The sequence below is a fragment of the Pristiophorus japonicus genome, chromosome 2 (genome assembly GCF_044704955.1).
Source record: "Pristiophorus japonicus isolate sPriJap1 chromosome 2, sPriJap1.hap1, whole genome shotgun sequence".
Classification (NCBI taxonomy): Eukaryota; Metazoa; Chordata; class Chondrichthyes; family Pristiophoridae; genus Pristiophorus; species Pristiophorus japonicus.
In genome coordinates this window covers 356,457,170-356,469,464 of record NC_091978.1, presented here as the reverse complement: position 1 = coordinate 356,469,464, position 12,295 = coordinate 356,457,170, and the positions used below count along the sequence as shown (strand labels likewise).

Sequence of the window (12,295 nt, the reverse complement as noted above, 5' to 3'; positions counted from 1 at the left end):
TTTGAATATTAAGGGAATCAAAGGATATGGGGACAGTGCAGGAAAGTGGAGTTGAGATAGAAGACCAGCCATGATCTTATTGAATGGTGGAGCAGGCTTGAGGGGCCGAAGGGCCTACTCCTGCTCCTAATTCTTGAACATTTATAACTGGTGGGGGGTGGGGGGGGGGGGGAAACAATACCAACACACACAATTTTCACTTGAAATGCTTTTTTGAAAAAATGTTATTTGCCATTTTTTTCTCCGTAGCTAAAAATCTCCTTTGGCCGAGATAATTTATTAACAAAATAAGAATTTCAAAAAATTGCACATTTCACATTTATCCATCGAGTTGTCTTTTGTGTCTTTTAAAACCTTCGTTAAAATCTTTACTTCAAAGGCTTCACGCTCTCCCAAAAGCCCAGGCTTAGAATTGATGTTTGGCCTGTTTTAGTTGAAGGCACCTCCTGCCTTCTGAGCACGTGCAGTGTGCACAGTTCCCCACGATGCCCACGATGCCTCTGTGGCATTTAACTGGCCAAATGACACAATACTTCTCTCAGTCTTTATTGGCACATTGATTCTCGGATTTTGTCTGTCGGCCCAAACTGATCCTGTGTGGCGGACTTCAGAACTTTCAGAAATTGAGCTGGAAGACCTCATTGCTTATGTCTGTGTTTCCACTGGCCCGTAATGCACACTGCAGAGTGGGAGCTTCAGTCAGCGATCCAGCTTTTTTCTGCCACATCTGCAACATCTCCAAGACCTGAAAGTAGGGAAGGCAGTCTGTTATGAACAGAATTGTAAGGAATTCCTTTTTCATTGAAAGAGACCCACGATTAAGCTTCCCCTCCCCCCCACCGCCCAGTCCCTTGTCTTTATAGCACTGTGCCTATTATTCTACAACAGGCTTGAGAAAATAGACAACTTCACCAATGAGGTGCATGCAACTGTTCAACTGCGGTAAGCAATAGACTGGAATCAAATTTCGGCCCATTCTGAAACTAGGACCGGAATTTTAAGTTTTTGACCCGCAGGGGTGGAGGGGCGAGGGGGGCTCCGGTAGAACGCGGGTCGGGTTTCTCTGCACACTGCGGAGTTTTTTTCTTTGCACACTGTGGAGTTTTAACTCCGCAGTGCATATGTGGCGTCATGGACAGATTCCCCACCCGGCAGTCCCACCTCCGCTAAACCCGGAAGTGGGGGGGTTGGGGTCATGATTCATATTTTCATGACTTTAACCTCCCACCTGGCCCCAACCCACCCGTTTTGTGGGGTTAAAAATTCCCCTCCTAGGAACTGTTGAAATTGCACAAAATGTTCTTTTGTAGACTAATGGGTAGATTGAGCCCTTGCCGACAGTATCTGTTCTCCCAACTATGGTCAACTAAATGGACCAAAAATTGCGTGCTACACAGTAAGTGCTGAAGGCATGAGAAGTATCTCGCCATGGATAAGTACTCGAAAAATCCACCCTTCACAGCATCACAAGAATCATTTTGTAACGTAGTATTAAGAGACCGATGAGGAGCCAATAACTAGATACCAGTAAGTGTATAAATACTCAAAGGTGTTGAGAATATGCAAAAAGAGTACAACCCAGCAATTTCCGTCCGTTACCTGATGATTGACCGCTGAATGTCTGCCTTCAAAGGCATGGCTGTCTTTCTCTAGAAAGCCCAAATTATTGGCTAGAAGCTTCCAGTCTCTCTTTCGACCTGACATCTCACTGGCAATCCTAAGAAGCTGTTCGCCTGTCACTGTCAGAGTCTCCTGTGGAGCTGCAACATTCTGTAAAACAAACAAGCAAGAGTGTGGGGTTAATTGCTGATCCACAATTTCACCATTCATTGTCGCCCTGCAGAGCGAAAGCCCTACCTCTGCCTGAACCCACATTAACTAAAGAAAAAACGTGTGTGTGTGCATAAATATAAAACACCTTTTATACCCACAGGATTATCCAAAGTGCTTCACAACCAACTTTAGAAATATAATCGAATATAGGCAAACACAGCAGCCAAATTGCACACAGCAATGAGATAGATTATTTGTTTCTTTATTTTATGTGTTTATTGAGGAATAAGTTCTGACCAGAACACTGGGAGAACGCCCCTGCTCTTCAAATAGTGCCCTGGGATCTTTTATGTCCACCTAAGAGGATAGGTGAAGTCTTGGTTTATTGCCCCGTAATTTGCTTTGCCGCTGAAAGAAAGAAAGACTTTGATTTATATCGCGCCTTTCACGACCACCAGATGTCTCAAAGCACTTTACAGCCAATGAAGTACTTTTGGAGTGTAGTCACTGTTGTAATGTAGGAAATGCAACAGCCAATTTGCGCACAAGCAAGCTCCCACAAACAGTAATGTGATAATGACCGGATAATCTGTTTTTGTTATGTTGATTGAGGAATGGAGGGATTATGTGGGGAGGTTCAGAGGAGATATGAGGGGAAGTTTCTTCACCCAGAGGGTGGTGGGGGTCTGGAACTCACTGCCCGAAAGGGTGGTAGAGGCAGAAAGCCTCACCACATTTAAAAAATACTTGGATGTGCACTTACAGTGCCGTAACCTACAGGGCTACGGACCAAGAGCTGGAAAGTGGGATTAGGCTGGATAGCTCTTTGTCACCAGCGCGGACATGATGGGCTGAAATGGCCTCCTTCCGTGCTGTAAATTTCTATGATTCTATAAATATTGGCCAGGATACCGGGGATAACTCACCTGCTCTTCTTCGAAATAGTGCCATGGGATCTTTTATGTCTACCCGAGAGAGCAGACGGGATCTCGGTTTAACATCTCATCTGAAAGACAGCGCCTCCGACAGTGCAACACTCCCTCAGCACTGCACTGGAGTGTCAGCCTAGATTTTATTGTGCTTAAGTCCCTGGAGTGGGACTTGAACCCACAACCTTCTGACTGAGGCGAGCGTGCTACCCACTGAGCCACAGCTGACACCGATGTAAGCTGCCCACAAAGATCTCTGTGGTGAAAAGTTTGGCTTTTCCGACACTCAGTCAAGATCAGTGCAAGTTAATGGGGAATCCCCAACGCGAGCTGCGTCAACAAGCTGCCTAAGCAGCCAATCACAATGCAGAATTTCACAGACTGCCAATTAGGAAGTGAATAAACTCCATTTATTCTAACTTTTAAAAATTGTTCTAGAGAGAAAAAAAAAGATTTGGGCTCTCACATGGGGAAAAGGCAAACCAAAAATAAAGATGAACAAGCGTTAAAAAAAATAAAAGCTTCTTAAAATGGGTCGGCCATTTAGGACTGAGATGAGGAGAAATTTCTTCACTCAGAGGTTGGTGACTCTTTGGAATTCTCAACCCCAGAGGGCTGTGGAGGCTCAGTCGTTGAGTATATTCAAGACAGAGATCGATAGATTTTTGGATATTAAGGGAATCACGGGATGTGGGGACAGTGCAGGAAAGTGTTGAGGTAGCAGATCAGCCATGATCTCACTGAATGGCGGAGCAGGCTCGAGGGGCAGAATGGCCTGCTCCTGCTCCTATCTCTTATGTTCTTATGATGGGTGCAGCACAGGCATCTGGTCCTGCCCAGCACCCCTCCACTTTGTCCAGCCTCCACAGGTAGGAGCGTGCGGTTGGGAAACTTAATGGTGCCTGAATTGGTGCAGAGAACCCAATGCAAAGTGGAAATAACCAGAAGAATGAAGAAAAACAGTTAAACACTGTAACTAAAAGCAATAATCAATGAAGAAGGTCTAAGGGTTCATATAACGATAGATGATGTATTAAAATAGAATCCATTACCTGGATCTTAGTGATAATATTCACTTCCCCAGGAAACGAATGTGACAGTGATATGCCAACAAGCATCTCGTTATTACATACTGGACTGTATTACGCAATGCATTTCAGATCATGTTTTAAAGCACATGCAGCAGGGCATTGTATTGCAGCAAGGATTCTTTCACTCTCAAAACAATGCCAATCATGTCAACTAAGGCTTGTGAGTTGTCTCAACTCGTGAATTAAATCTAGTAACACATTGCCATAGAGGTGACATCCTTTACTTATTCAGATGGATTCTCGTTCTCATTCCTTTTGCACTCTACCGCTGTCTGTCTTCATTTCCTGACACTTCACTCCCAATATAACATGCTTGTTCCGACTATGGGATCCAGAATGGGTGCTTCACTGACTTTATAAGCCTCACACCCAGCAGCCGATCTTCAATTAAATCACATCTGGCAAGAATGTGGTACGATGCATGGTTTTTGTCTGTCTGCATTTATACCATTGAGTCAGAATGACAAATCCACCTACCCTACGATAAGCTTTTCTAATGATATGCAAAGGAAATTTTAGACTTCTCCACTTATACCTTAGTGTCCCAAAAAAAGGAAGTGCATTTATATAGCGCCTCTTTTACATTGCAATGTGCTTTACAGCCAATGATGTATTTTTAAAGTGTAGTCACTGTTAAAATGTGGGAAATACAACAGCCAATTTGCGCACAGTAAGGCCCCACAAACAGCAATGTGATAATGAGCAGATCATCTGTTTTTAGTGATGTTGGTTGTGAGATAAATATTGGTCCGGACACCGGGGAGAACTCTACTGCTCTTCTTCGAAATAGTGCCACGGGATCTTTTATGTCCACCTGAGAAGGAAGACGGGGCCTCGGCTTAAAGTCTCACCCAAAAGACGGCACCTGTGTAAAACTCCCTCAGTACTGCACTGAAGTGCCAGAAGCATCTTTATCACTTTCCTCTGAGTCCTCCTCAATGTATTCACGTCCTTTTAAAGCCATATGTACTATGGCTGTACTATATGCACAGCTGTTGTCAGAGATACATTGACTGGAGGGAACATTATGGTTCCCAATTTCACTGGCATCACTATGAATTACAAATAAGATATACAGTACAATGTATCAGATCGATTTGCTGAATTTTAATATCATGTAAATTATACGATGCACTACATAAATTGGCTGACATGTAGTTGGTGACAGTGGGCTTCTCATGTTATGAGGCATTAGGACTTACAGTGGAACTGGATGGTTGGCCTTTACTTGCAGCAATGACTTCCAGCGGTATTATAGGGAAGTGTAGAATTGACTTCACAGCATCTTGTGGCAGCCTCCATATCCACGCAACAAACTGGTCCTCGTCAACATAGCCTGAGCAGTACGAGAAACAGAGTCACTCAAGTTACATTATAACCCTTTGCCCATATCCGGCTCATTTTCCCCTCCATGAAACCTAGTGTTTGCTGCTGCAATACCTCAGAAATATCGAGACCCACTGATTAAAAAAAGAAAAGTCTATATTAAGCGATAATTAATACAAATATAAGAAGCAACTTTGCCGGCTTTGGGAATAAAAGTCAATTTATACACTTGAAGGGAGTTTCCATTGTATATCCGACAAAGTTATGCCAGTGGAGTGGGAGCAGCTCCAAGGAAATTCTGAGTATCTGATGCTGACGCATGTCCAAAGTCACCAGATTGATATTGCCCAAGTGCATTTGCGGGTCTTTTGATCGGAAACAGGGCAGTTAGTGGATGCAGTAAGGATGCAGTGTTAACATCGACAGCTTCAAGGACACTCTCAAAGCCTCCTTAAAAAAGTGCAACATCCCCAACGACACCTGGGAATCCCTGGCCCAAGACCGCTCAAAGTGGAGGAGAAGCATCCGGGAAGGCGCCGAACACCTCGGGTCTCTTCGCCGGGAGCACGCGGAGGCCAAGCGCAAACAGCGGAAGGAGCGCACGGCAACCCAAACACCCCACCCAACCATCCCCTTCAACCACCGTCTGCCCCACCTGTGACAGAGACTGTAGGTCCCGCATTGGACTCTTCAGTCACCTGAGAACTCATTTTTAGTGTGGAAGCAAGTCATCCTTGGTTCCGAGGGACTGCTGAAGAAGAAGAAGAAGAGTTCACTGCATGGTGAGATTCCACAAAAAAATCTGTGACAGTCTTGGATGTGGTGTTGGGAGAAAGCACAAACCAGATGCCAGAGCCTGCCTCACAGGAGGGTGGGGATGCCTGCAGGGTTAGTCTGCTTTACCACACTGATGCACCGTCTAGGGGACTGGGCTCAACAGTTTGCTCCTGCTCTCTTTGTAAAGCTATGCAACCTATATAAAGAAATGTAACGTAAGGTTACAAAATAAGATTTTTTTTTTATATTGATGGGAAGAAAGAGGTGGAGACCGACATTCATGCACTTGAATTCATTTAAGGACCTTTCACGAAAAACTGACATGGTACTTACCCATGGACCGCCCCAACACAGACATGGTATTTACCCATGGATCTCCCTAACACTGACATGGTAGTTACCCATGCACTGCCCCAACACGGACATGGTACTTACCCATGGATCATCGCGACACTGACATGGTACTTACCCATGGATCTCCCCAACACGGACATGGTACTTACCCATGGATCTCCCCAACACGGACTTGGTACTTACCCATGGATCTCCCCAACACGGACATGGTATTTACCCATGGATCTCCCCAACACTAACATGGTACTTACCCATGGATTATCGTGACACCGACATGGTACTTACTCATGGATCTCCCCAACACTGACATGGTACTTACCCATGGATCTCCCCAACACGGACATGGTACTTACCCATGGATCATCGCGGCACTGACATGGTACTTACCCATGGATCTCCCCAACACGGACATGGTACTTACCCATGGATCTCCCCAACACGGACATGGTACTTACCCATGGATCTCCCCAACACGGACATGGTACTTACCCATGGATCTCCCCAACACAGACATGGTACTTACCCATGGATCTCCCCAACACAGACATGGTACTTACCCATGGATCGTCGGGACACTGACATGGTACTTACTCATGGATCTACCCAACACTGACATGGTACTAACCCATGGATCTCCCCAACACTGACATGGTACTAACCCATGGATCTCCCTAACACTGACATGGTACTAACCCAATGGATCTCCCCAACACTGATATGGTACTTACCCACAGAGTCTCTCCATCACTGTCAGGTACTTACCCACAGAGTCTCTCCATCACTGTCAGGTACTTACCCACAGAGTCTCTCCATCACTGACAGATACTTACTCACAGAGTCTCTCCATCACTGTCAGGTACTTACCCACAGAGTCTCTCCATCACTGACAGATACTTAACCACAGAGTCTTTCCATCACTGACAGATACTTACCCAGAGTCTCTCCATCCATGACAGGTACTTATTCATGAAGTTTTGTTCATCAGTGTTATTAAATTATAGTAAAGCTTTGTAATGTATTTGGTTTATGGTTCCTGGGTCTTTGCTTAAGAATTCATAGCAACATAGCTATTAAGAAATAGTTGGTTTATAAACAAAGCTTTAACAATCACACTACACATTACCAGTTTATCCACTGGGTTCACAACTGCATACCTCATTGTGGATGACCTAGACCCAACTGACTGGGGTTTTATTGAGTCTTGTGAACATCACATGACTGGCTAAGCTCTACAACTATTTTATACATAAGAACATAAGAATTAGGAACAGGAGTAGGCCATCTAGCCCCTCGAGCCTGCTCCGCCATTCAATAAGATCATGGCTGATCTGGCCGTGGACTCAGCTCCACTTCCCCGCCCTCTCCCCGTAACCCTTAATTCCCTTATTGGTTAAAAATCTATCTATCTGTGACTTGAATACATTCAATGAGCTCGCCTCAACTGCTTCCTTGGGCAGAGAATTCCACAGATTCACAACCCTCTGGGAGAAGAAATTCCTTCTCAACTCGGTTTTAAATTGGCTCCCTTGTATTTAGAGGCTGTGCCCCCTAGTTCTAGTCTCCCCTACCAGTGGAAACAACCTCTCTGCCTCTATCTTGTCTATCCCTTTCATGATTTTAAATGTTACTATAAGATCACCCCTCATCCTTCTGAACTCCAACGAGTAAAGACCCAGTCTACTCAATCTATCATCATAAGTTAACCCCCTCATCTCCGGAATCAGCCTAGTGAATCGTCTCTGTACCCCCTCCAAAGCCAGTATATCCTTCCTTAAGTAAGGTGACCAAAACTGCACGCAGTACTCCAGGTGCGGCCTTACCAATACCCTATACAGTTGCAGCAGGACCTCCCTGCTTTTGTACTCCATCCCTCTCGCAATGAAGGCCAACATTCCATTCGCCTTCCTGATTACCTGCTGCACCTGCAAATTAACCTTTTGGGATTCATGCACAAGGACCCCCAGGTCCCTCTGCACCTCAGCATGTTGTAATTTCTCCCCATTCAAATAATATTCCCTTTTACTGTTTTTTTCCCAAGGTGGATGACCTCACACTTTACGACATTGTATTCCATCTGCCAAACCTTAGCCCATTCACTTAACCTATCCAAATCTCTTTGCAGCCTCTCTGTGTCCTCTACACAACCCGCTTTCCCACTAATCTGCAAATTTTGTTACACTACACTCTGTCCCCTCTTCCAGGTCATCTATGTATATTGTAAACAGTTTATTAAACAATAAAGCCAAGTGCCCCCTTATTAAAGGGGAATTAGAACCGATAAATTAACAAATAAAACTTTGTGAACCTTAAATGGTCAAATTAAAATTTGGTTGCTGTGGGTGATGATGGACTCCAGTTCCTCCGGCGCCCACCTCTCGCGGAAGGCCGCGAGTGTACCGGTAGACACCGCGTGCTCCATCTCCAGGGACACCCTGGCAACAGCTCTACAAACTTGTGAGCATACTCACATCTGCTTACATTACAGGCTTAAATATTAGTATCTCAGGCAGTTGGTGTGGAATGAGTCAACCACAGATTATCTATTGCTGAAATGGTGAAATAAGAGATTACCTGTTGCTGAAATGGTGAAATAAGAGATTACCTGTTGCTGAAATGGTGAAATAAGAAAATAAGAAATTACCTATTGCTGAAATGGTGAATAAAAGATTACCTATTGCTGAAATGGTGCATAAGAGATTATCTATTGCTGAAATGGTGAGATTATCTATTGCTGAAATGGTGAAATACGAGATTATCTATTGCTGAAATTATTAATAAAAAAAGATTGCTGAAATGGTTAAGAGATTATTGATTGTTGAAATGGTTAATAAGAGATTACTAATTGCTGAAATGGTTACTAAGAGTTATATGGTTAATAAGGGAACAATTGATTACTTACACTGATATGATTAATATGGGAACAATTGATAAGTAACCATAAGTATCAGTGAACAGTTAATAGAAAACAATCATTACTTGAACAGTTAATATGAGGACACATATTCCACAATGAAAGATGAGGCATTATAAAAAAGGATTAAATGAAAGGACTCAAGTGATTAACATCAGAACACTCTTCATTGGCCCAATAGAAGACGTCTCAGTACTGAAATGGTGAATGAGCTCAATTATTACTGAAACGCTCACAGCTAAGATCCTCTCCTTTACCATGTTTAATCACAACAAAAATATTTTGGCACACTATGAGAAAACAATGCGAAGACTTTGGAATAATGGATGGCACACTAGGTTACCAGGCGTTCAATATTGCGATAACACAGCCTTGAGCCGAAGGGAAGAGGATGAGGGGGAATAGTGTCCTGGCATTTCCCCTCGGGGTAATGTGAAGCATGACTCTGTCAGACTGGCACCTGCTGGACTATGTCATCATCCGAGCCAAGGATCGCAAGGATGTGCGCATCACCTGTGTTATGACAGGAGCCGACGACTGCTGGATGGACCATCGCCTAATCCGATCCATCATCAATATTAACATAGCCCCAAAGCAGAGGGGACAGCAGAAGCAGTGCCGCAAAAAAATTAATGCCAGGGCACTTAAAGACCCAGCTAAGAGAGCCCTGTACAGCCAGCGCCTCACAGCCAATCTGGCGTGCCTTGATGACCCTGAGATGCTCAATGCCTACAGCGCTTGGTCTGCCCTCCAGGTCTCCATAACCAGTGCCTGTGAAAAGACACTTGGTTGCTGAAACAGAAAACACCAGGACTGGTTTGATGAAAACGATCAGGAGATCCAAGAACTAATAGATCGTAAGCGCAGAGCATTTTTGAGCCTCAAGCAGCAACCAAAACTGGAAAGCGTGAACAACAAACACAAAAACACCGTATTATTTATTAAATTAAGCCATGTTAAATGACTAGGTTCTCACGATGCGCTGCTCTGGGTGCTCAGCACTGCTGATCTGTGTGGATACAGTGCAGTGGGCTCACCGTCACATTATCCTAACGAACACACGGAAGCAAGCTCCTCTCCTCTCTGACTGTTACGCTTTGCGCCTGTGCCCACACTGTTCTCTGGTTGAGATGACGGTGGGACACCTGCCTCCAGGTAAAACAAGCCTGAAATAATAGCAGAAAATGTTGGAAATACATGCCTGGCCAGTCAGCATCTGTAAAGGGAGAGTCAGGTCATGATGTTTGAGGTACGTGCCCTTCACTGACTCATATGAAGAGCACCGACCGAAATGTCATAATCAAAGCTGTCCTTTCTCTTGACTGACCCGCTGTGCTTTTCCAGCATTTTCTGTTTTTATTTCACCTGCCCCCCCAGCCCTCTGCTAATGCCTGCTCCGTCATCATCTGCCTAAAATTCCAAGGCCAGGGTAAGTTGCCCCAGTGATCTTCCCAACCCCCTTCTGGGGAAACTACTTGTCTTCACGTGTGGCCTGGTTGAGACTGAAAAGAAAGACTTGCATTTATATAGTGCCTTTCACGACCACCGTACGTCTCAAAGCGCTTTACAGCCGATGAAGTACTTTTGGAGTGCAGTCACTGTTGTAATGCAGGAAACGCAGCAGCCAGTTTGCGCACAGCAAGCTCCCACAAACAGCAATGTGATAATGACCAGATAATCTGATTTTGTTATGTTGATTGAGCCATAAATATTTGCCAGGACACCAGGGATAACTCCCCTGCTCTTCTTTGAAACAGTGCTATGGGATCTTTTACGTCCACCTGAGAGGGCAGATGGGGCCTCGGTTTAACATCTCATCCAAAAGACAGCACCTCCGACAGTGCAGCACCCCCTCAGCACTGCACTGGAATGTCAGCCTAGATTTTTGTGCTCAAGTCTCTGGAGTAGGACTTGAACCTGCAACTTTCTAATGTGGAGAGAAGTGTGCTACCCACTGAGCCACAGCTGACATTGGGAACCTGCTGTATGAGGAAATATGGGGAGAAGGTTGTACCCTACAGCACATTCGGGAAATGGTAGCCAAATGAAGAAGACTTCTCTGCACCAAATAAAATACCTTTTATAAAATAGTCCAACAGTGTGGTGTGACTGGGCTGCAAGTGTACCTCACTATTGATATTGCAATGAGTATGGCAGTAAGTTTGAGTGGTGAAGTTGTCTTTGAAGGCTGCAGCTGCTAATAAAAAATAACTTCTCTTTCTCCCAGTCACAGAGAACATTTGCTAAGGGCGGCTGTTGAGAATTTTTCGACTAACAGATATTCTCGATGGTAGAAATACGAAATTGGAATAATCATGAAGTCCCAGAGATTGGACTTGAAGCCTACACAAGAGAGATAGAATTCTGACTGCTTTTCAGAACCAATGATTTCATTTTTAACTTGTGTGCATCAATACGTGTCAACTGTAACACTTGGACAGCCCTGTGCTATAGTTGAATCTTGGTCTCAGATTAGTGAACTTTATAACTGGGAGAGGCGATGCAGGGGGCGGGGGGGGCATGAATTTATCAAAAAGTGGTTGAACTAGAAGCAGAATCGCTGAATTGGGCTTACCGCCCCTCAAAGGATGTGGAGTACAATCTCGCGCGCGCCACTTCCTTTAGGGGCGGGTCCAGTGGCGCTAACGGGGCGAGTCGGCAGTGATATGCGGTTGCTCCATTTAGCGCTGACGCACTTCAACGCCACGCCCCCTTCGCTTAAAGGAGAGGGCCGCTGTGCACTCTGCAAGGACTCTGATAGCCTAGCCTCCACTAGACGACCAGGGCAGCGTGGTACTGGGCCTGTAGCTCGGCACCCAAAATGAAGTGCCAGACTCCACGATGGTCGCCTGGGCCACGCGAAAATACAGGTAGGGACGCCGACGCGATTGTCGGCAAAAATAGAAAGATGGGGGCGCGGGGCGCTGACACCCTCCTCTTCAACTTCCGCCCCGTGAGCGGATGCCGGCCAGCTTCACAACCTGGGAAGCTGGCGTTGACACCCGCGAGCGCCAGCCTCGTGGGCCAAGGGGCAATTTCCCCCACGGGGCGGTAATTGTCAACCACAATACTTGGACAGGCCTGTGCTAGAGTTGAATCTTGGTCTCAGACTAGTGACCTTTAATACTGGGAGG

General features: G+C 45.2%; 1 protein-coding gene across 1 annotated transcript in view; it reads right to left on the bottom strand.

Annotated features, from left to right (window-relative positions):
• Window positions 1–324: 324 nt before the first annotated feature.
• The window catches only part of LOC139231758 (uncharacterized), a 133,498-nt gene continuing 121,527 nt past the window's right edge, over window positions 325–12,295 (bottom strand). The window contains exons 3-5 of the mRNA XM_070862531.1: window positions 4,996–5,129; window positions 1,600–1,770; window positions 325–745 (exon numbers count right to left, since the gene is read on the bottom strand). Of these exons, the coding sequence (XP_070718632.1) occupies window positions 617–745; window positions 1,600–1,770; window positions 4,996–5,129 (434 nt within the window). The 3' untranslated portion in view covers window positions 325–616. The remainder of the gene's footprint in view (window positions 746–1,599; window positions 1,771–4,995; window positions 5,130–12,295) is intronic.